The sequence below is a fragment of the Vicugna pacos genome, chromosome 7, assembly GCF_048564905.1.
Source record: "Vicugna pacos chromosome 7, VicPac4, whole genome shotgun sequence".
NCBI classification, from domain to species: domain Eukaryota; kingdom Metazoa; phylum Chordata; class Mammalia; order Artiodactyla; family Camelidae; genus Vicugna; species Vicugna pacos.
The window spans coordinates 70,889,945-70,914,588 of NC_132993.1; the positions used below are offsets into that span (position 1 = coordinate 70,889,945).

Below are 24,644 nucleotides of genomic sequence, written 5' to 3' on the forward strand. Positions count from 1 at the left end.
GGGATTCGTCTGAGAGATATTTTCAAAATGGTTGTTTTAGTTTGTAAACTCAGATCACTTGTGGTTTTATGGCTGAGAAAAATGGAACACAATACTTTGTTAGTTTAATTGGTTTGTATGATGAGAAAGATGTTAAATTAACCCTACTTCTATTACAATTCATGTGTAGTTTTTATAGTTTTCTACTGTGATTTAAGCCAAAACTATAATTAGATGAAAATATTCTACTTATGAATAGAAACATTTATTTAGTTTCAGTTTATGTGATCTGGGATTGTTTGTTTTTTAAAGGGAAGAACTTGCTGGAATGGTTAGATAATACCCTGGCAGCAATAAGGTCAGAAGGAAATAGAGCAGGAAGTACAATCCTCACCCTCTTGCATTGTTACATAGATCATGCTTCCACCTGATTCCTTCAGTAGGTGAACTTGCTTTCCACCTGTACTGCCTGATTTCAGTTTGGAAAACTTAGAAGATTTGTGGAATTCTTAAAGTGTGAAAAGTAAATATGAGTTCAAAATTTACCTTTCTGGAAGTAATTTTTATGACTAACCTGATGGTCTGATGCACAAACGTTTCATCCTTGGATAAGATGGCCAAGCTCATTGCTTTCCCACGGCTTCCTTTCCTCCAGCCTCTAATGGGTGAGAATCCAACAGGAGGGCAACCTACTATTGGAAACAAGAGGGCAGAGGTAGTGAGGATGATATTGAAAAAGGCAGGGAGATTGACTTTTTAAAAGTTTTGATATTAGGCTATCTTACAGTATGACCAATTAGAATATGTAGGAAACAAATTAAAATATATAGGACAAAAGGGCAATTAAGGAGAATGATAAGAACACTGGATTGTGCATCAGAGGACCTATGTTCCTGGCACAGATTTGACATTTTCTGTTTTAGGTAAGTCCCTTAAAACTTCTGTGAGCCTGTTTTCCTCACTATAAGGATCAAATGATTTCTTACATGTTAAAAATACTGAATAATCAAAGAATATATAACCATAATCTATTTAGTATCTAAGGCCTATTGCAGGATACATTTAATTCCCACCCCAACAATAACTTCCATTGCCTTCTAAAATCTAACGTTATTCTTGTTAACTTTTATTATTTTTCAATCTCATTAGGTCTGTACCCGCATTTGTAACTGTTACTTCACTTTATTATAAACACAGCACATTATTTCATGTTTCTGTACCATTTTATGTTATTTGACCCTTTAAAATTTACCCACATCTCATCCACCCTTCAGTTCCAAGTAAAATCTAGTCTCTCCTAAAAGCCATTACTGCCAAATGCTAAGAAGTTTCAGAACTGAATAAGTTGCTACGAATTTGCTATTCAATGTGAGATCCAAGGACCAACAGCAACAGCATCCCCTGGGAGCTTGTTATTGATGCCCCAGTCTCGATTCACTGAATCAGAACCTGCCCCTTAACAAGATCTCAAAGTAACTTTTATGTACATTAAAGTTTGGAGAAGCATCAATTGATCACTCATGCTGGAAAAATAATCATCTTATAGAATCACCTGTTTGATTTGTGTAGCTTTTTTCCTGCAAGAAAATTAAAAATTCTACAGTTTCTGGACAAATATTTTGTAATGATGCCCCTAACACAGCTTCCCAGGAAATAACTTGATTCACTCTAATTAGAAATATATACCCTTATAAACTGCATTAGCTGACAGAGACAAAATAGGTATATTCTGATTCCTAAGCACTATTCAAGGTTAGAAATTGTACATGTGGATATGAGCGATCAAAGTATTCTACTTTTTTGCTCAACACAAAGGAGCAAATGACAACGATAAATGTTGCATCATTTTCTGTAAAGATATCAAACCTTGCATTCTTTTTAAAATAGGAAATAAGTTAGTCTGTATCCCCATTCAGATGGAAAGCTGAAATGTGACAATGCATACCCTATGTGGAACTGACCGTGGCTAACCAGAGCACTTTTATCAATATGCTCTTGGACCCCTCTCATTTACAGTTCAGGTGCTTACTGACTGTTGTCTGGGGGAACCTCAGTATCAAGAGAGAGGAAGGGGAACTGGTTCCTTGTCTTAGTTCACAGATTAACCTACACAAAAGGAAGCAGATGGATCAAGCCAAATGGTTTCTTGTTTCAGGGAGTTAATAGTTAATGTCCTTTTAGATTATAAAAATCAAAGGCTCAAAAGTGATGATTCTAATGATATATCCTAAATTACTACAAATACTCATTAGGCGAGATCCCGGTGGATAAAACTAAACACTGATCTTTTCCCACTTCAGCTAGTGTTAGATGATCAGTAATCACAAGTTACAAATGATGTGTTTGGGGAAGTTTGCCGGATTCATAGGAAAGTCAAGCAATGATTTATTCCACAGGATGCCTGCTGTGCTACAAATCAACCTGTCCATTTGAGAAGTCTCATTTTCAGCTAGCTGATGTGATTCAGAGTTTTCCACATGACATGAGAGGGCAGCCAGGAAAGAACTATTAATTAAACTCACAGAATCATCAGTAAGATCCTGCATAATTAGAGGAGCTTATATATTTTAAAAACAGTGAGTACAAGAAGTTCAATAATAGGTCACGTTTCCATCCTAAGCAGATAAGAATGTAAGTCTGCCCGGTTGTTCAAGATGGATGTTCACTAACGGAAAGGAACCGTGATTTCATCTTAAAATAACTGTATTCTTTGAATAGTACCAGATTTCTATTCGAAGCTGGTCTCTCAAATCTATCTGGTCCTGATCTTGGCATTAAATGTAGGAGTATGATGTATATTCATTTTAAATCATGTATTTTCTTTGTATGTGTTGGAGGGTAAGTTGAGAGAGGCACACTGCGGTGCTGACACAATAGATACTGATTTTAGACCCACAAAGGGAAAATCCTCAAGGGTGTAATTCGTATTTTCAGTTTCAGTAACCTTTTAGACAGTTATTACAAAATTAGAAAGGCAGCATGTCAGCTCTCTGGTGAATGTGTATGACACTAACTACAAAAACCCCACTGAACCTGTATGAAGAGTGCTATAGGGAGGATTTTATGCCACTGTAATGGACTTTAAGCCCTAAGTTAGAGATAAAATGCTATGTATGTTTTTCTAAAAATCTCTTTGCTAAACAGGTGATTTACTGTTCTTTAAGTGGAACAGTGGTGCTCTTGATTTTGCTGTCAGAAGCAATTAACATGCCATGCTTTAATTTTATTAGTTGAATGCATGACCTGCAATGGGGAAAGTTATCGAGGTCCCATGGATCATACTGAATCAGGCAAGATTTGTCAGCGCTGGGATCATCAGACACCACACCGGCACAAATTCTTGCCAGAAAGGTAAAATACCTCCAAATCACACTTCCAATGATTCTTTCTACAAACTGTTATTTGCTCCATGACAAACTGCCATGAAAATTCTTTTCTATGTTTTCCTGATAGTCTTGGGGCAAAGGGATTTATGATGAGGTATATGAGAATGCTGGCTACACCTTCAACTTGTCTTGACTGACAAGGTTCAGGATGGTCCTGAACACAGGATTATCAGTGGGTGCAAAAGGGAAGCAATAGTAGAAGCTTTTTCTTTCTCTTCCATAGCAGGAAAAAGACAAAAGCTTATTTAACAATGACCATTTTGACAAGCTCAAACAGGGGATGGAGACATTGTTATTAAATAAAAGCCAATCTCTTTCTAGTACCACATCTTCAGTAACTTAGGTAAAGTGGGGTCAACGTGTGACACCCTCACACAGGTCATGCCCCTGGAAAGAGAATGAAAGGTGGAGCAAAGAATTCTTTGGCTGCTTAGCTGTGGTGTATTTTGAAATTGCCAATCTCAACAAGTCAGGCAACCAAGTCTACTTTTCTCCTTAGGAGTAGGTTTTGAATTTAAATGGTTTAAAAATTATGTCTACTTTGGCCCATTCATTTCCCAGGAAGTATTTTAGTTGCGAAAAATAAATTTCTTTATTTTTATTATAAAAAATAAAACTACAAATAATTACAGAGGAAGGTTTATCCCCAACTTTCTTTGGCAATTGCCGCAAGGTCTTTTTTCTTTCTTCTTTCTCCTTTTGTTTGTTGCTTTTCTAGAAGAAACTAAAACTGCTTAATTTTTAAGTACATCTCTTGTCTTTTCAAGTGAGGGCAAAAGAGATATGGTAGTAATTAAAATCAAGTCACCGATTCAGGACCCTGTTAATTTAGAGGGAGGCGGGGATAGAGAAAGTGGTGTGATGGAGTTTGTCTCTTGCTCTGGTGGAGGAGAGGGCATGACCTAGAGAAAGGCTCTAGTTCCGAAACTGAGCTATCATTAGCAACAGAGCTATTGAAACCTAACTTTCAGTTTGAACTTTCAGCCTATCTGAGAAGAGGACTTGTTTTCTTAATGAGCATTCTACATAGCATCATGTTTATGTAATCTGTCCTTAGTGGGCTTTGTGACAAGAGGATTCAGTTTGGGACCTCAGCTGGTGGACCGGCACCAAAAGGACCTAACTTACTAGCAAAGGGGATGGTACCCTATCCTTAGTAGCGTAGACGTTAACAGTGTTAGTAACATTAATAGATTCAGCAGTCAGTGATCAGCAGCCCCTGTGGCAAAACCTAAAAACCCTCTTGTTTCCTCAGCTAGTAGTATCCAAGCTAAGTCGAAAGTTATTTTCTGAGCAGAGGGCTGGGTGGTGTTTCCAGGCAGATTTACGTGACAGTTTTCTTGGTGTGGTTTGCAGATATCCCGACAAGGGCTTTGATGATAATTATTGCCGCAATCCTGATGGCAAGCCGAGGCCATGGTGCTATACTCTTGACCCTGACACCCCCTGGGAGTACTGTGCAATTAAAATGTGCGGTAAGTTGGGGTCAAATTTATTGCTTCCTTTTCCTCTCACAGACTGGATCTAAGAGGCGATTATTAGTGGGACAGCTTAACAACTATTCTACTTGATGCTTTAACGTGTATAGGTTTTAGTTAAGAATGTGTTACATAATCCTACCCAATCTTTTGCATTTTCAGAGAGAAATTATTTGGAAAGAGCTATGTACACAGGTGCATACATACAAAACATTTACACTTATGGTAAAGGCCTAAACATTCTCATGTTATCAAGAAAAAGAAAAATAAGTCCACAGAGAAAGAAAAAGATCAGGGATTATGTGCACTCTCATGGTGTCATTAGGGCCATAAGAGCTAGGACCTTAGATTCTCACCTTCCAATCCTGTACACTTTCTCTACTGATCCTCCCAGATATACCATGAGCCATAAACTGACTGTAAACCTTTTTTGGTGACTCGTAGGGGCTGCAATGAAGAAAACTAAGTCTAGCAGAAGATTCTCACAGACATCTTTAATCTCTTGTAGCTGATCCTAATCTCTCTAGCTGTCCTTGTACATAGCCAGCATTCTGTTTCAACCTGTCTTTTGCAGTCCTACAATCCTTCTATACACTGGCCTTTACCCACCTCTTCAGAATTTATGATAAAAGCTTCTTTTCTCACTTGCCTTGTGATATCCCTTTACATCTGTACCCTTGGTCCTCTCCTCCATGGTTAACTCACACATTTTTACTCTTCTCTAAAATAATCCTTGATAACAATTAGATGTGGACATGCTTTTCTTTCTATGTATACAGGTCTTATTTTTTTCAGCTGGATCCTAAAATCCTTTCAGATCAGTAGAACTGCATAATCTGTACAGTATAATCATGTCATAAATTGGCTTGCTAGTATAAAGATATGTGTATATAAATAGAGAGAGAAATGTAAAGACAGATAATCTACATAAGATCAGGTGCCAGCACTTGGAATGCTGGACATACAATTAGGAGGCTATGGATAGGGATTTGCATATTTCTCTAGATTGGCAAGATGAGACTATTCCTTTGAACAACCCAAACGAACCTATTCAGCATTGTCTACACTAGGATACTGCCTAGGTAAATCTCTATCCACTTAGACCTGCTAATAAAAGGGAATGTTTTGGATAACTCAAATAAAATAAAAGGGGATGTGTCTGGCATATGTGAAATAACTGCAGAATCTGGAAGGCTCTCAACATGAACACAATGTTCCAAGGAAACTGAACCATCTGTTTGGTCCTTTAAAATAAAAGATGACTCCTGTGACAGTGTTTTCCTATATAGATTGGGTTAGTTCCACTCACTGACTTTTTAAATCTTGTTAATCTGTCCATCATTCTAAACCAGTTAGTTACAATGAACCAACTGTCTCCCTTTCATTTTTTGTGTTTTAAACACTCTTATAAATCGTTTCTGGAATGAGACCAGTATAAACACAGACACACAAACACTCACATGCATACTCACATGCATATTCACCCTTCAACTGGCACACACAAAGTTGGTGATTTTAAAAAGACATAGGGGCTGCTCTCACTCCCTTGTTTTCGGAGACAGCCTGAACTCTGTCTGTGGAGTGTGTATCTGCTTTTACTTTAACCTGAGCACCCAAACCCCACACTTCGTGGCTCTTCTCTCGCCTTCTGAAAAAGCCTACACTCTATGTTGTATGCATCTAAATAAATTTATCTTTACTCAAAAAAAAAGAAAAAAGACATTGGGAGACAAAAGAAATAGAATGAATATGAAACTTCTAACTGCTAGATTTTTTTCCTCCTCTGTGCAAAGTTGGCTAATTAGCGACTAACATGCAATTCTGATGGCTTTGTTAAACAGATGGTAGTATTTATAGAATGTTAATTCTAAGAAAATGGTGGTAGAATTTGAGAGCCAAACCTTTGATACAGTTGACCCTTGAACGACATGGTGATAAGAGGTGACACCAACCCTCCCAAGTTACTCTGTATCTGCAAATTCAGCCAACCGTGAATACTGCATATTTTATGCAGTACTATAGCATTTACTATGGGAAAAACCAACAAACAGTGTGTAAGCGGACCCATGCAGTTCAAACTCGTGTTGGTCAAGGGTCAACTGTAGTTAAGGTAAAAATATTTTGAGCTTCGGGAATATTCTTAAAATATTTCATTACAAAACAGGTTTTAGTTTGTAAACTTATAAATAGAGATTATACATTTGTTAAAATTAATTAAATAAAGTTGACCTTGAGGAATTCTGCGAAGCATAGGAGAGAATGTCTTCCAAATATTTTGGCTTACACATATGTAAAGCACATACTGCAAAACCAAGAAACTTGGTGATGGTTTCAATTATATATTAGTTTTCTATTGCTGTGTAATAAATTATCAAAAAGTGGCTTAAAAATAACACACATTTGTTATCTCATGGTCTCTGTGGGTCAGGAGTCCACACATGAGTCAGGTGGGTTCCCTGCTTAGGAACTCACTCAGCCACAGTCCTGATGTCCGCCAGACCTATTATCTCATCAAAGACTTAGGGTCCCATTCCAAGTTCACAAATTGTTGGCAGAATCAGTTTCTTGTGGTGGTGGTGCTGAGGTCCTCAGCTCCTAGAGTCTGCCTGATGTTTCCTACCAAATGACTTTCTCCACAATAATGCAATTTACTTCTACAAGGTCGACAGGTTAGCTTTCTGCTACTTTGAACCTCTGACAGCTGTACCCTCTTTTAGAGAGCTCTCCTGATTAGGTCGGTCCCACCTGGGGAACTCTCCCTTTCATTAACTTACTGTTAACTGATATACCTGCAAACTCTCTTCACTTTTGTTGTACAACGTCAGCTAATTACAGGAGTGGCTCTCATGTCATATTCACAATTTCTACCCACACTCAAGGGTAGGGTATTATACAGAGTGTATACCAGTGGGTGGGAATATGGGGGCCATATTAGAATTCTGTTTACCACACACATGTTTACATGCAATGGTTGTAACAAGATATTAACAGTTTTGTAACAATTATTACAAAATATTGGATATATTCCTATGTTGTACAAAACATCCTTGAGACTAAAATTCTTATTTCCTTATATAATAACTGTATTACAAACTCATAATTTCTGACATTTATTTAACATCTACAGAAAGGTGCTTTTCCTCTACTATCAATAATTCTTATTTCAATTCTACAAAATGGCTGTGATTAGGTAGGCCAGTGAAGACAGATGTGCAAAGACATGGATGGGTGGATCAGCAATGCACTATTTAAGACATGGCTATTAGTTCGACGTGGGTAGGGATGGGATTAAAAACAGAGACATGGAAGAAGATAAGAAAAATAAGACTGATATGAGGCAGCTGAAGTAGGATCCAAGAGTAGCCCATCCAGATGCCTGAGAAAAACTAAAAAATTAAGCAGGGAGAATAGTTCTAATCTGATTTATAATCTAGAACAATAGCTTCCAAATTGGTGTCTGTGAAACTCTGGGGAGCGAAATGCTACCCTAGGAGTCTATGAGCAGGGATAGGTTAAAGGGCTCAAATTCCAGCTCCTTGTTTTCACATGAATTCTTTTCCAAAGTCTTCTGGAGATGCGCATGTTCCCAAGGAGTCAGTCAAGTTCAACATCTTACCTTGCCATTGACAACTGTCCTTTCCTATTTCATTGAACAAAGGCAGACTGCCAGTCTTTCCTGAATATGAATGTGATGCATTCTCATGGGGTGTAAAAATCTCAGGAACTCTAAACAAAGAGCCTTTTGAAAATACTATATGTTCACAATGTTTATCATTTATATGATTATATAACTGATTTTAAAAGGCCAGTAAGAAATAATGGGAATGCAAACTAAAGCAGTAAGAGCAGGAATAACAAGGTGAAGAAGAAAGTGAACAATATTAAGAGTTAGAATGCTCCCAAATACAATGACAAACTGGATAGAGTGGGAAATAAGGTAGGGAAAAAGTGAAGTCTGAAACATTTCCTGAATTATTGGGTAGATGACACGTATTTAAGAGAAATATAAATTTGAAGAGAAAGACAGCAAGTTTGGTTGTACTGAGATGTAGGTGCTTGATGTCTGCACTCACAGACTCAGCACACCTAAGTTCAGTCTTCCTAGGGTCATGTAAAGTCTAAGTAAATAGGAACAGCAAAAGCCTTGGGCATAGCAGCAATGCCAGGGAGCACAGAAAGAGCATAAAGAGGGCTGTTTGCCCCTTTTCTATAAAGCTCATTCAATAAACATTTACGGAGTAGCTCTTACACATCAAATGCCTTTCTAGATGCTGGGGATATAAAAGCGAACAGAACAGACCAAGATCTATGATAAAACTGAAATCGCAGAATTTTGGCATGAACTAGCTAAGTAAAAGCTGACATTGCCCTGACATTGTGGTGTTCACACCTTTCAAAGCCAAGGTTTTGAATATTGTTCTCAGTTCCTTTTATCTGTTTAAAAGATGACTATACTACAAATTTGTACTTGTCACCATGCTTCCAATCGTCTAATCTTACAAGCAGTGTATCACTGAAAGTGAAGGATGACAAATGTGTACCATGGTGTTCCAGGACAGGCCTTCTCGGTCCTCCTTCACATCACATTCCTCAGAGGGTGATGGCTACCCAAATGGCAGCAGCCCACACATGTTCTGGCTATATAACTTCTAACAGACTTCCAGGTATATGGAATTTTAAGACACTGCAAGCACACAGCAAAATTGGAAGTCCCATACAGTGCTTGAATGAAGTGCTAACTTTCTTATGTTCTTTCCCTATAATAGTAACGTTGTATTCTGAACACCAGCTCATTGGATGTTAACAAATACATTTTAAAAGAAAAATAACTCTTCTTTTCAGAAAAATAGGGAGAACAATGACATTGTTTTAGACTTTCTGTAAAGTTAAGATTTTTTTGCAAATTTCTTTAACATTACCTTAATTAGAAGACAACGGCTGAGTGTGTCATATTTGCTGCTGCATTCCATCTTGGATATCATACATCAAACGCATCTGGAAATTCCACTGTATAAAGAACAAATAACATCTGATTATTGTTATGAAAACAGTTTTGATCTTCTAGGTCCCGGACCAGAACCCCAGGTATCCCTCTGAGAACAACTTTTTTGCTTCATGTCAGACATGTAAGGCTGATGTCCCACTAAAGTACAGTAACTAGGATATACCTGTTGGCTGTTCCAATGGTTCTCTATCTTTCACCACCAACAAATCAGTAGGTTTTGAGATATCTATCATTTATTATCTTTCTCTCTGATTTTCTTCATTTAACCTATAGGATGGTCTAATCTACTTTTTAAGCTCTCATCTGCATGATTGGTACCACCATTTACACAGTTTAAAATCCAAAAGCCTAGGGTAATCCCAAACATGCCCTTTCCTTCAGTTTTCATGTTTGATCCATCATTAAGAACTGTCAATTCCATTTTGTGCATACCTCTCAAATTTCCATTTCACTTTATCCCTGTCTCCTTTATCCAAGACAACAGTATTTTTCGTTGTGAATATTTGGATGGCCTTCTGAGTGGAGTTGGATCCAGATTCATTAGTTTTCTTCTCCAATCCCTTCTCCACACTGCAAATAGAATGATATTTTTAAAGGTCTGAGTGTATGCCTAGCAGACCACACACACACACATACACACACACATTCCAGTTTAAAACTTTTCAATGATTTTCTTTGATCTTAGGACAAACACAAAGTAAAACTAACTTTTACTCCTCCACCCGTATCTCTAACTCATATACATTTCTCTCTGTGCTCTCTATTCCAGCCAGAATAGTTTTCTTCCCATACCTCATATCTTCCATATTCTCATTATAGTTCCTTCACCTCTGCCATCTCCTCTACCCTGAAAATTCTTCTCTTTCTTCTTCATCTAGTTCTGGCTATATAACTTTTACTGGCTATATACCCATTGTTCAAATTTCAAGTGAGTTATCATTTCTTTATTTGACTTCCCTGACTGGGTCAAATTCCTTATTGTGTTTTTATAGTATCATAAACCCCTCCTTCCTTGTACTTCTCAGAGTTCGATTTTTACATTTATTTTTGAAGTTATTTGGTTAATAGCTCTATCAAAATCTGTAAGCTCCAACAGAGGAAGAACCATGTCTTTTTTGTATCCCGTAGACTTACCACATTGCCTGCACATGACAGGAGTTCAACAAATCTTTGTTGAATGAATGAATGTTCCCTTCCTATGAAGTGGTGGTTCTTCATTTTCTTTCAGTGTCTTCTGGAATTTCTTCCCTGCTTCTTGATCTTCATATGAAAACTTGGCTTTTCCCAGATGTTGCCAGCCAGGAAGATTTGCTTCAGACCTTCTTTTCCATCACTTCACCTTGTTATCAGATTTCATGCTTCCCTGAGCTAGTTTTGTTTATTTATTGCTGGTTGTCTTGATGGCTTTCCCTTCAACAAAACAGACACATTTTTCATGTTTTACCTTATTTTCCTCTTCCTACTTATTTTTTAAACTTCTAGATATGTACATGTCCAGAGTCATTTTATTTATTTTTAACAGCTTTATTGAGGTAAAATTGATATTTTTTTAAAATATCACATACTAATGTACACAATTTGATGGGTTTGAACATATGCATATGCCCATGTCCATGAAACCATCTCCACACTCAAAATAATAACCATATTCATCACCTTCAAGTTTCCTCCTGCCCACACCTTGCCTTTGTGTGTGTGTGTGTGTGTGGTAAGAACATTTAATTTGAGATGTACTCTCTTAACAATTGTTTAGTCTACAATACTGTATTGTTAACTCTAGGTACCATGTTGTACAGTATATCTCTAGAACTTACTTATCTTCCATAACTGAAACTGCATACTTCTTGAACAACTCCCCATTTCAGAGATGTGGCCTAGGAAGATCTTTGATAGCTACGATTTCTGTCAAACGTATCATTATGGACTGAATTGTGTCCCCCTCCGCCATTCCCATTCATATGAAGCCCATACGCTTACTTTGGAGATAGGGCTTTCAGGAGATACTTAAGATTAAATAAAATATAGTGGTGGGATCCTAATCCAGTTGAATTTGTGCTCTTATAAGTAGAGAATGAGAGCAATCTCTCTCTCTCTCTACCATATGAAAACATAGCAAAAAAGTATGTCTACACTTATATCTATAAACCAGGAAGAAAACTCACCAGGAGCAATTGGTTGCCACCTTGATCTTGGAGTTTACAAATGCCCAAATTGTAAGAAAATGCATTACTGTTATTTAAGCCACCGATTCTTGTTACTGCAGATCTAGCAGACTAATACAGGTATGTTGCCATTGGTAATACATAAAAAGAATGTTTCCTCCTAGTAACTAATGTACATTGGCACCATTTTAATACAATATGTAACTTTTAAAATTCAGTGTGTTGGGAAAATTATTTTAGCAAATTATTTTCTTTCTTAAGTAAAGCTGATTATTTCTGTAAATTTTATTAATTCATCTAAGCCAGCCAGAACAGAGATTCACAGAAATAAAATCTTATTTTATTCTGTCAGGAAAAAACAATGCTATCAATATCCTTTCTCAAGGGACACATCTTGTATTTGGAAGTCATTCCCAAGTCATCTTCTAAGGACTAAGAGTATAGAATTGAAGACTTTTCATGAAAGTCTTGTCTCTTGAACATTTTACACCAGAAAAGGTTTGGATAAAGTCCAGGGAAAAGTTTCAGATAGGAATCCCAGGTCCACATGGAAAGCAAACATGCAAGCAATTCGAGGTTTGTACTTTGGAGGTCTTCGTACTATTTTCCCAGGTCAATTTAAAAATAAGAAGCTCTTTAAGTTTACATTAAGCCCAGTCCTGCCCTCTGTGGCCCGAAGAACACAAGTCTGTTGACAGGAGAGCAGCTTTACACACTGTTCTAAATCTCCAAAGACCATCATAAAGTAAACCCTACATTTCAATTGCTCTTCAGTACCTGGGAATAAGAAGTGGGTTGGGTTGAACTGCTCTAAGAATAAGCAGGTATTTGTCCAATGGCCCAGGAAGCAACTTGTTCTTAGCTATAGGCAAAAGAACAGTAATAGCGTGTCATCACTAAGAAATCTAGATTTTTCTGGAGGGCTAAGGTGACCCAGGATATCAGGATTTACTTATCGTCCACATAAAGCTTACGGAGCCCTGGGTGTGGACTTCTGCAATACACGTGCCCACTCACTTTCTCCAGTTGCTGTTCAGGAACTCCTGTCAGGGCCTTGCATTCTCTCTGCAAGGATCTGGCTAGCCTTTCAAAGAGAAAATGGGTCAGATTTATTATAAGTTGTCTTGTTCTATTGGTCTCTTTCTGTTGGGGGGCACAATTTTTTTTGTCAAAAATTATGTAACAGTTAATGTTCATTGTCTCAAAAAACTGATTGAAACCTTAAAGTTCTCTATCAAATATTCTCACAATCAGATCACAGAATATCCACACCAGCAAAGTGAAAATGTTCCAAGAGGCACCCATTGTATTTGATCATATTCTAACAGGACAGTGAAGAATTTCAATAGCAAATATTGTTTTCCTTAAAGCATTTCCAAATAGAAAACTTTGAGTCAATCATCAAAGAAAATCATTCCTTCACTCATAGGCCACTGAGGATCATATAAATATCTTTGCATCTGCTTCCAAAGGGTGACCACTACTGACACCTCTGGCAAAATGTTTCATTTGTGAAGAACTCTCAGAAGAGTTCCTGGTATTTTCAGTGTGGGCTTGGGAGACCTACTTGCAAAAAATACTTGTGTATGTGGGGATGTAGGATTTTAAAAACATGTTGCTTTGGCTAAAATTGATCAGCTTCAGCTGATATTTGGGGATGTTTCTGTGCTTCTTTAACACTTTGCTGGGCCACTGGAGGCTCTTCAAAACCCACCGTTGTTCAGGTCTCATATTTAAGTCCAAAGGAATAGCTTTCCCAACATTTAACAGCTCTTTCCAAATCAACTTACGTGAAATGTTTGTTTTGTTTTTGCACCAGGTTTTGGTATTTATATGGTAGGGCAGCTGAAGGAGTCTATTTTATCGCAGTTCAGGAATAATTCATTTTGTTCGAATAGTAAGTATTCATGTAGGCAGCAAAGATCAAACATTTACATCACAGTTAAATGTTCTGCGAACACATCATTCATCATGGTCCCCATCAGATAATATTTATTAAACAGCTGCATGAAGTCTCACAATAACTCTTACTAATTGATGAAAACTATGTAGCTACCTTGCACTAGTATATCTTTTTTGCCTATATTATTTATTCTATACACTGCCACCAGAATTATGTAGTTTTTGTTTATGGGGTCACTTCTAGCAGCTGAATGTCACATGGGATAAATACAGATACACTAACTTCATAAGACACTTCTTAATTAAAGAAAAATAATATGTGAATACTGCTAGTTTGTAGTCAAAATGGTAAGAAATGTTTTCATTGAATTAAAACACAAGAATAACTAAAACTCTCAAGTTGTTTGACGTTATATATTTTAAAGTTATAGGGGCTTAGAAAAGAAAAGACAAAAAATAATAATATTATTACTTAGATTCTTTACATCTTGATGAGGCCTGTCTTAGTTTAGGCTGCTATAACAGAATATCACAGATGAGGTATATTCTAAACAACAGAAATGTATTCCTCAAAGATCTGGAGACTGGGAAGTCTGAGATCAAGGTGCCAGCAGGCTTGGTACCTGGAGAGGGCCTGATTCCTAATTCACAGATGTCTGTCTTCTCCCTGTGTCACAAGAGCTCTGCAGGGTCTGTCATAAGAGCACTAATCCCATTTATGAGGGCTCTGTCCTTACATCCTAATCACTTATCAAAGGCTCCACCTCCTAATACCATCATATTGGAGATGAGGATTTCAACATATGAATCTGAGGAGGACACAAACATTCAGTTTATAGAAACACCTAATTAAAATTTTTTTCATTTATTCTCTAAAATATTCTTTTTTTTAAACTAATGTGCAATAGTTCTTTGTATTCTGTAACTTTTGTAATTTCAAAAGGTTTGGTTTCTACCTCCAAATTAGAATCTAAATTATTTAAATTCAGATCCAAAATTTCATTTCTCATCTAACCAATTTAGCTTCCTTTGTCTTTTAAGGAGTATTTAGTGCCTCCTTAAGATAAGTTTATGTTAAAAGTTTTAAAATGTACTAATAAAATTTAAGAAAAATCTGTTCAACATAATTGTTCAAATGAGGATTTTATGATTGCTCCTTTTTAAGTGAAAAATACCTTAATTAAATCTTTCTGGGAACCTCTGCAGTTGAGGTGCAAAGTTAGTACCAACAATTCAAGTCTCTGAATTTGACAATGACATTTTAGTGAATCAATCAGTGGTGAAATCTTTTCCTCAATATTCTTACACAGATTGTCTTTTCTTTGACTTAGGGTTTTTTGTAATACATGTATTTCTTTTCAGAGACTCCTAAAAATTGAAAACTTTACCCTACAATTAGAAAAATATTTATTTTCTACTAGCTTTTTAAAAAAATTGAAATACAGCCAATTTATGATTTTGTATTAATTTCTCGTGTACAGCATAGTGATTCATATATATGTGTGTGAATATATATATATATATATATATATATATATTCCTTTTCACATTCTTTTTCATTATAGGCCCTTACAAGGAATTGAGTATAATTTCCTGTGCTATACAGTAGGAGCTTATTGTTTATCTATTTTATATATAGTAGTTAGTATCCACAAATCCAGACCTTCCAATTTCTCTCTCCCTGCTCCTCCTCCCCTCCCCCAGTAACTGTAAGTTTATTTTGTATGTCTGTGAGTCTATTTTTGTTTTCTAAATAAGTTTGTGTCCTTTCTTTTCTAGACTCCACATATAAGTGGTATCATATGGTATTTTTCTTTCTCTTTCTGGATTGCTTAGTATGACCATCTCCAGGTTTACATTTTATCATTCCTCTTAGTATTTTCTGATGATCATTAGTTACAGTTACTGACTGATTTTTCCAGGTATTGATTTCATAATAAATTATGATAATATTAATTTACTTTAATCTTCTCTTTTATAAAAGCAGTATAATGAAACTTGTTTTTGAGTTTAAGGTTCTGTATTGTTTCAAATTTTAACTGTTATAAATCATTTCTACAAGAGTATCATTTAAAAAAAGGCATTTATGAAAAATTATTTTTAAAATCCAGTCACTCTTGTCCTCTGAAACTGCTCCCACATTTAGAAATTCCAAAAAAAATGGCTAGATTCCTAATCATATCTGAATGTCATATTCCTTTTTCTCATTGTTTAGTTTAGTGTCTGGAAAATAACACTAGAGTCCAAGGATCAGAGTATGTTAATCTCTGACGGGCTCAGCCTAGAACTAGGTACTCAGGGAGATGTTATGGGTCCATTCTTAGCCAAAAGTGGCCTTGATTGACATTGGAACTCATCAAGACTGTGTTCTTTGGTTACCAGTTCACAGTGCCAAAGCAATACTGTGAAGAATGGATCAGTAATACACAAAACAAAACACACACAAATAACTAGGAAAGTAAAAGGGTTGTAGTACCCAAGATAGGCACTGAAGTCTGAGAGACTGACTGGAAGTGTTTTTGCTCTGGCTGCCCTGCCTCTGACCTTCCTCCTATTGTCAGGATTCTGTGTCCTCACTGAAGTCACAAGTTTGCTGCCCAGGAGCTTGTGCCTGAGATTTGGGGGAATCAAAAGTTTTCTTTTTAAAATGTTAACCTAAGGAATTGATGGATTCCTGGGGACACTCGTTTTTGTCTTCTTTCATGTCATAGTTTTATAACTAGATATGCTATATATCAGTACAAGCTTGACCTTTTTACCTGTTTTAGAGTTGTCACCCTTTAAAGACTTCCCACACATAGCCACCTCAAATCATTCAACAGTTGACTCAAATCATGAGAAATAAGCAGCTTAGTAGCATTTGTTTTAATGAAATATAGTCCCTCAGGAACTGAAATCCACCTTATTTTCTATTTCATCATTAAAATCATAAAGAACTAGAAATGAAATGAAAAAGCACCAACTTTTTCTATACAAGTCATTTCTCTCAGGCCAAAATTTTTGTTCTTCCTGAATCAACATATATATTACCAATAACAATATTATCAATTTTTTAGTATATTAACTCTCAATGACCATTTTATGGGTCAATCTCTGGACATTTTCTCACGTCTCTTTGAATGTCCTTTTAATTTAGGGTATTTCTGAGCTGTATTTCTATTCTTTAAAGTAGACAGATAAGAAATAAAAATACATTTTAATTAGTCCTCCTTTTTCCACAAAACTTCATAGAATAACCCCAAACTTAGCCTCTGCTTAGTTTGCAAGAATTCAGTGAAATAACGCATTCAGCCACATGAGGTAGTAATTATTCGTAAGAAAGAAATAAATTTAAAATGAAGTTGAAGAGCCATGTTAAAAGAATTTACACTATTAAATGTGGAACATTTTTATAGACATCCCCAGCCTCTGAAGGCTTGTCTAATTCTGATCTCTCCTTTGGAGACAAGATACTTCAAATTCCAGAATGGATGAATCAAAGACATTTATTCAATTCTTAAACTATCCTAAAGGGTGTCAACTTGAGTTTTATCCAGAGGCATCTTGAAAAACCATTTAGATTATAAAGGTAGCTGGGGTATTTACATGGAACCATAAACATTTTCATGTATGTTTTGAGAAGATACGTGAATTTTAGTTGTTCCAGAATGTTTTGAGTTATAGTTTGCTCAAGTGGGTAAACCTTAAGACACAAGAGAAAGTTCAAGTTGTGGTAAAAATTAAATTTTGTACTTTCTAATTTTCTTACTGAGATTTTCAGGATCTTCATAAATGTCTGGTAAGTATTGCAGTTGGACTTGGAAAAAAGCAAGAAATAAATCTGCCTAGAAACAACTGATTTGTTTTTTAAATGCCAACAAGTTGATTAAGAAGAAAAATGTAACATATCAGCTTGGAACATGTTTATCATATTAGAGGAAAACCATAATTAATACCACTGGCAATCTTGTATGTATTTAAGCAAACTAACTTTAGGAATAATTGTATATATACTCATTTATGAATTCTGTGTATTCAGCATGTATAATCATAGTGACACATGGAAGTAAAATGCCTTTAAAGAATTTTTCAAGAATAAACTAATTTAGTGTTTGAATAACAAGAAAATTGGAATGGAGACAGTAATAGTGATAAATTAATTTTTTTTAAAAATAACTCTGCTCTCTAGACCAACATTAATTTTTTTTTCTATGGCCAAATTTACAGCACAGTGCTTTTTAATTTCCCTACTTGGTCACTATATTACTTGTAGATGTTTTTCAGTGTCTAAAGTAAGAAAAGTGATTTTAAAAATATAGAGTACTTAAACATTAATAAATAGAGAGATTTTATATCTGTTGTTAATAAATGAATAGACAGATCCAGGAAATCTAAATATTATTAAATGATGCTTTTTCAAACATGACAAAATAAAGCCAATCTAGAATATTCTGTTTCATAAGCAGAAAAATTCCACAGTTGAGTCCACTGTGTTAACTCCTCCTTTAGGTTGAGTGAGACAGTAATAATTATAACTTGAATTTTTACCCCATTCAATTATTATAAAAACTTTTGTGACAGAAAATCCTGGTAATAAAATGTAAATGAACTCTAAGAGGTAGACAACAGATTAAAAGATTTTATTTAAATTTATATTTCTTTTTACCAATAGCCCACAGTACTATGAATGACACGGATGTCCCTATGGAAACAACTGAATGCATTCAAAGTCAAGGAGAAGGTTACCGGGGCACTACCAATACCATTTGGAATGGAATTCCATGTCAGCGCTGGGATTCCCAGTATCCTCACCAGCATGACATAACTCCTGAAAACTTCAAGTGCAAGTGAGTAAATTAGGCAAATATAAATTTCAGTATGCCTTAGAAGAAATGAGGCAAAGTGGTTGCTTTTAACTAATTTATTAGTGTACTAGTGATCGTTAAACTTCAGTGTGCTTAGGGAAAATCATCAGTTAAAAGGCAGATTCATCCACTCAGAGATTTCTATTCCTCAGGTCTGAAATTTGAATCTCAAATAATACCTTTTAACAAGCATTCTTAGTGATTCTGAATCAGATAGTTGATGTATCATCCATGCTTTGGGAAAAACATACCTAGATTTCTGATCACAGCTTTCTTCTTGAAGGTCTATTTAAAAAACCAATTAATAGTAATGATAACCAGGTAAGTTTCAAATTAGTGCCTTCTTAAATTTTTGTATTAACTTTAGAGATTACAAGGCCTACCCTGATTTCAGTCAATATTGTAAACTGATGAGTTTTCCGCCTTGCAAAAAAGATTTTTTTAAAAAATTTTAAATAACTGTTTTTCATTGCTTCTAGATTTTCTTTAAAAGGTGGGGAAATAAAACAATTTTTATTTAGATGAACCAAGCCAAAGAAACTGCCCTTGAATATCAATTATATAGTTGTTGTGTGCTTCTCCATGGCTGCTTTTCTTCACCTCTTGACTTTTGTTGGACAGACAGCCACAATGCCATGTGTTTTTAAATTGTCCACCTTGTTATGAGGAACATAAAATGATTGCTTTTAAAATTTATAACACACGTGTCATTCACAGTGGCTTTGCTGAAATAGCACCTATAAATAACATATATTGGCTTTATGTAATTGGCTTTTAATAAGAGAGCTTAACATTTCAAGATGGAGAACTATGAGCATTAGTTGGCCCATCCACTGGGGAGAAAAGAAATTTTATGTTTTTTAAATTTTATTTAAAAAATTGGTTAGCTAATTCAAATTTCTTTGCTTAGATAGTAAATATTCATCTGTTACATTTTAAAAATTATTTTATATTAACAAATTTGGCTGTTTTGGGTTTATTTCCCTCATTTTCTTCACAGCAATTCAGTATTCTTGACCCATGTGTTTCAAACCTCAGAAATACATATCAAAATAGAGAAAGCAAAGAAAATGAGAAAATAATAAAGAGAGACAAAGGAGACAGTCTCAGTGCCATTCACACTTCTTGTTAACTTCTAATGACTGGTAATACTCAAGTAAGTGTGTATGTGAAAATGCCCAAATGAACCTCATCTGTAAGAAAAAGAGAATAATTATAAAAATTGAATTCGCACATTTCACAATTAAAAATGATAAAAAGTTTAGCTGTTATATGTTATTGGAATTTAAGCCATTCTTTCTTACTTTGCTTATTTGGTCAAGATAACCAAATATAAATATCAAAAATCAAAAGGTAAGCTGTGTTATAAAACTGACACAATCTGACCCAACATTGTGTTCAGGGTATTGGTGCATTTACTGCTTGGGGTCTAGCAGAGACTGGGGTATGCGTCAGCTGTCTCTGGTTGTATTAAAGACCACTGCCCCAATACTGAGATTCCTTACACATGACAATCTTTAAAACACTGTAACTGAAATGTACTGCCCATGATGAATCCACATGAATCATATAGTCATTCATTTGTTTCAGTAATTATAAACAATTCTTTCCTCAAGTGAAGGAAACGAACTTAGAAAAAAATACTTGGAAAAACCCTGACTCTCATTCTTGCTTAATCTAGATTAATGAGGTGCTTCTAGATATAGATTATAAAAGTGGGCTGAAACTAAGACTTTTGATAGCCTTAGATCTCTGCTTAATGATCTTGACTTAAATTAACAACTCGAAATAAATTAACTAAGCAATTATTCACCTAAAATTGCAAATTTGTGTAAACTGTATGTAAAATCCAATGCACATATTTTGTACTGACAATTTTTTAAAACATAAGTATAAATTGGTTAAAAGAAAGTATTTTCTTTTTCTTTCCAGTTAATAATTTTGTCATTTTATAAAAAGGCGAAAGGTTTAAATATGGGTTATCACTATGAACATCTGCTATACAATGGCCTTATCTGTTGGCGTCCACTGTCCTCATAACCTCAAGTCAACACAGTTTGTGTCAGACCTCTTTTGGCCAAATATTTTGCTGGTTTTATAACCAAACCTAAGCTTCCTTCTTAAAAATTCTCAGTTTCTAATGGTCATTTTGAATATTAATAAAATTGTAGTATTTTTAATTGGACCTAAGTGAAATAAATAGTGTATTTTCCAATAGACTGAATATTAATTTTGGTAAATCATTAGCTAGAGATCTATGTAAAGAAAGTGCATGTTTTCTCCAAACTTGTAAGCATTATCAGGAGAGCAAATCACAAATTCCATTTTATTTAATGTGAACCTTGTATCTGTATGTGAAAGTCTTTCACATACAGATGATGTTAGTAGGCTTTTTCCTTATTGAGAATTGTAAACGTCTAATTATATCATTGACAAAAATAAAGGATGTACATGTACTACACTGACAATCTCTTCTATAGTTAGGTTTTTTAGATTTATAATTAGGCCTTAATTCTACAGAAATGTTGATAAAGATTTCAGGTAACTTCTTTAACTCAGGAAAGAACTACTTTGTAATTAGAAGAAATCTATGCAGTAAATTGAATAAATCAAAGGAATACAGAATTCAAGGAAAAAATATCTATCATGTTTTTTTGTGGCAAATGTTTGAATAGGTGGAACTTCTGTTTTAAACAAGAGTAGTTAAAGACTATTAATAATAGCCTTTCTTCTGCAAAAAGAGATACATGTTGTTTCCACATTATGGGCCATGAAAACATAATGAGTAACAGGCCAGTTTTTAAAAACTGTGACAGTTGAGAGTCTTGAGAATGAGTGAGAAGAATGAAGAGGTACTATTTCTCTCCTTCATGAAGCAGCAGTGTTTGTGTCAAACTGCAGGTCTTTGAAAGAAAAAGAATTCTGACATCTGACAGCATTTATTTCAGTAACGTGGGCAGTGTCAGTTGTGTATACTGAGTTCTAAATTGTTATAACTATCCTAAATCTAAATTGTAGAGCTCTATTTATAGAACGCATACATTCTGGGATTCTAGAAACGTAAGAACACTGATTTCACCAGTGTAAGAAGTATGGCCATTTACATTAACGTGCTTATTCTCAATAGGGACCTAAGAGAAAATTATTGCCGAAATCCAGATGGGGCTGAGTCACCGTGGTGTTTTACCACTGATCCAAACATCCGAGTTGGCTACTGCTCCCAAATTCCAAAATGTGACGCGTCAAGTGGACAAGGTAATAGCTGACATTTTGCAGGGTGGATATGATTAAATTCAGTGGAAATGCCTAAAGGGAGGACACATTTTTAGAGCGGAAGACCTATTTCTTGTTGTACTGTTTTTGCTGGTTAGCAAACAAAATCACCCAAGTCTGAAGTTGGATTTCTTTTATATATTAATTTGTTCAACATCTGTTTATTTATTTGAGTGTATACTAGTGCCAGGCACGATTTTACGTACTGGGGTCATACCAGTAAACAAAACAAAATTCTCTGACCCCACAGAACTAATGTACAGCAAACAAACAAACGAAATTAAAATGGAAGTGGGGATAGAACGTCAGTGTGTGGTAAGTGCTAGAGAGATAAATGTCCCAGAGTTAAAGGAGGATGTTGCTATTTTATGTTCTAATGGTCTGAGAGGATCTTACATACTAAGCTGACATTTAAGGAGAACCTGAAAGAAGTGAGGCCGCAGCATGTGCCACATGAGTATATTTGTAAAGAGCATTCTAGGTAGAATTAACTGCAAATGAAAATAGCATGAGATGGGAGAGTGCATGAAAAGTTAAAAGAAAGAAACTGCACATCACTGTGACTGGTACAGAATGAGCAAAGTTGAGAGAGGCAGGAGATGAGGTTAGGGAGCAGTTGGGCTAAAACTGCATAGGCTATGTAGGAACTGGAAGGATTTACACTTTTATTCTGAAAGAGAGGAGACTCCTGTAGGGTTCTGAGAAAAGAAATTAAATGATCAGTCTGACTTAAATTTTAACTGGATGATTCTGGCTGTATTATGAAAAACAGCCAGAACTGACAAGAGCCAAACAGGTGAATCAGTTGGTGATTGCTTCAGTAATGCAGGCAAGAGAGGAGAGTGATGCAGACCTGGTTGTTAGCAGTGGAGATAATATGTAGCAGTGGGGTTTGGGACAAATCACTGTTGTACTTGGAAACATAGACACCATTGAAAATAACTGCTTCAGGGAGCAGCAGTTGAGAAAAGCCTCACTGAAATGGGTTTAAAAAATCATTTGTCAAAAGTTAATAATAATGTCAGGCTCTGGGCATTTATTGGTATATAATGAATTGGGAGTTATGATTTTTAAATAATCATATTCTTTCACATAAATTATGATGGTCATGACCATGGTCAGCCCTAAATCATTCTAAGAAGTCCAAACCAAATCTAAAGCTTCATTTCCTAGATTTATTGCCCTATACATACTTCTTCCATCCCCTAACTTTTTCCAGTGCCATTTGTTGTGAACAACTCTGAAAACAGTTGTAGAGGGAAAAGGGAATGAGGCCCTATTTCAATCAATTTCACTGTTCTTGGGCACACTTTAAGGTCAATTGGACGTAAAGTTGAAACCAATGATTAAGGAAACTTTGGTGCCAGCTGATCTTCTCTGTCCTGCCTTGTTCATTTAAACAATTGCTGATACTTTGTAAGTGATAGAGGCAAATGAGAACAATTGTTTGGTAGGTATCAAGATGTTTTCATGTACATGTATCAGTTACTAAAGGATCAGATAACAGAATAGGAGAGTTTGGGGTTTTAAAGTTAGGCTGATGCTATTACTTATATAATAAATCTACACATTAATAGATAAAGAAATTAGTTTAATGGAATTTAAATAAATTCCCTGAATTCTCAAATTAGGACAGCTAGGATTGACTCAAAGTCTCTTTAAAATGATCTTTCCATTGCACCATGCTTTCTCCTTTTCATTAATACTTTAACAATATATTATATTATTTTTCTTTAACAATATATCATACCTGATACATGTAACAACATGCCAGATGTGGTGAAATGCTTTCTAATTGACACTGAAAGTCTAGGGGAAATGAAAGAAAAAAAATGATAAGCTAAATCAAAAACCTACCATGGCAACCACAATTTGTATTCTATGTCTATGAGTCTGTTTCTGTTTTGCAGTTCAAAATTTGTACATACTGACAGGCACATGCAGAATAGATAAACAAGATTATACTGCATAGCACAGGGAAATATATACAAGATCTTGTGGTAGCTCACACTGAAAAAAATGTGACCATGAATATATGTATGTTCATGTATAACTGAAAAATTGTGCTCTACATTGGAATTTGACACAACATTGTAAAATGGCTATAACTCAATAAGAAAATGTTAAAAAAAAAAACCTACCATTGCAAAAAACATAAACAAGCCCATCATATTTAAATTCAAAAGACAAATGACACATTTGGAAATCAGTTTTAAAATGCATGTCACAGATAAAGAGAAAATATTTTTAATACATAAAAACTGTGAAATTGTAAAATATAGAAAATAAAATAAATAATGGAAAAATACATGAACAGAAAGATTTATTTAAAAAAATATAAAGTTCCCTTAAGCACATTAAAATCATGCTTAAATTCACATATAATAAGAAAAAAGCAAAATAAAAGCATTGAGATTTCTCATAATACAAGACTTCTATTTCTCAAATATAAATTCCCCAAAATTCAAAAGCTTGACAACACCATCTTTTGCTGAAGCTCTATGGGGAAGTGAACTCTCACACCCTGCTCTTGGGAGTGCAAAATGGTAAATCTCTTATGGAACAGAATATTACAATAATTAAATTACATATAAATTCCCCTTTTGACCCAACAA

At 35.2% G+C, this 24,644-nt stretch overlaps 1 protein-coding gene across 1 annotated transcript in view; it reads left to right on the forward strand.

Annotated features, from left to right (window-relative positions):
* HGF (hepatocyte growth factor) overlaps positions 1–24,644 on the forward strand; it is a 65,695-nt gene that overhangs the window by 20,879 nt on the left and 20,172 nt on the right. Inside the window, exons 6-9 of the mRNA XM_072965435.1 lie at positions 3,210–3,330; positions 4,722–4,840; positions 18,564–18,738; positions 21,884–22,011. Of these exons, the coding sequence (XP_072821536.1) occupies positions 3,210–3,330; positions 4,722–4,840; positions 18,564–18,738; positions 21,884–22,011 (543 nt within the window). The remainder of the gene's footprint in view (positions 1–3,209; positions 3,331–4,721; positions 4,841–18,563; positions 18,739–21,883; positions 22,012–24,644) is intronic.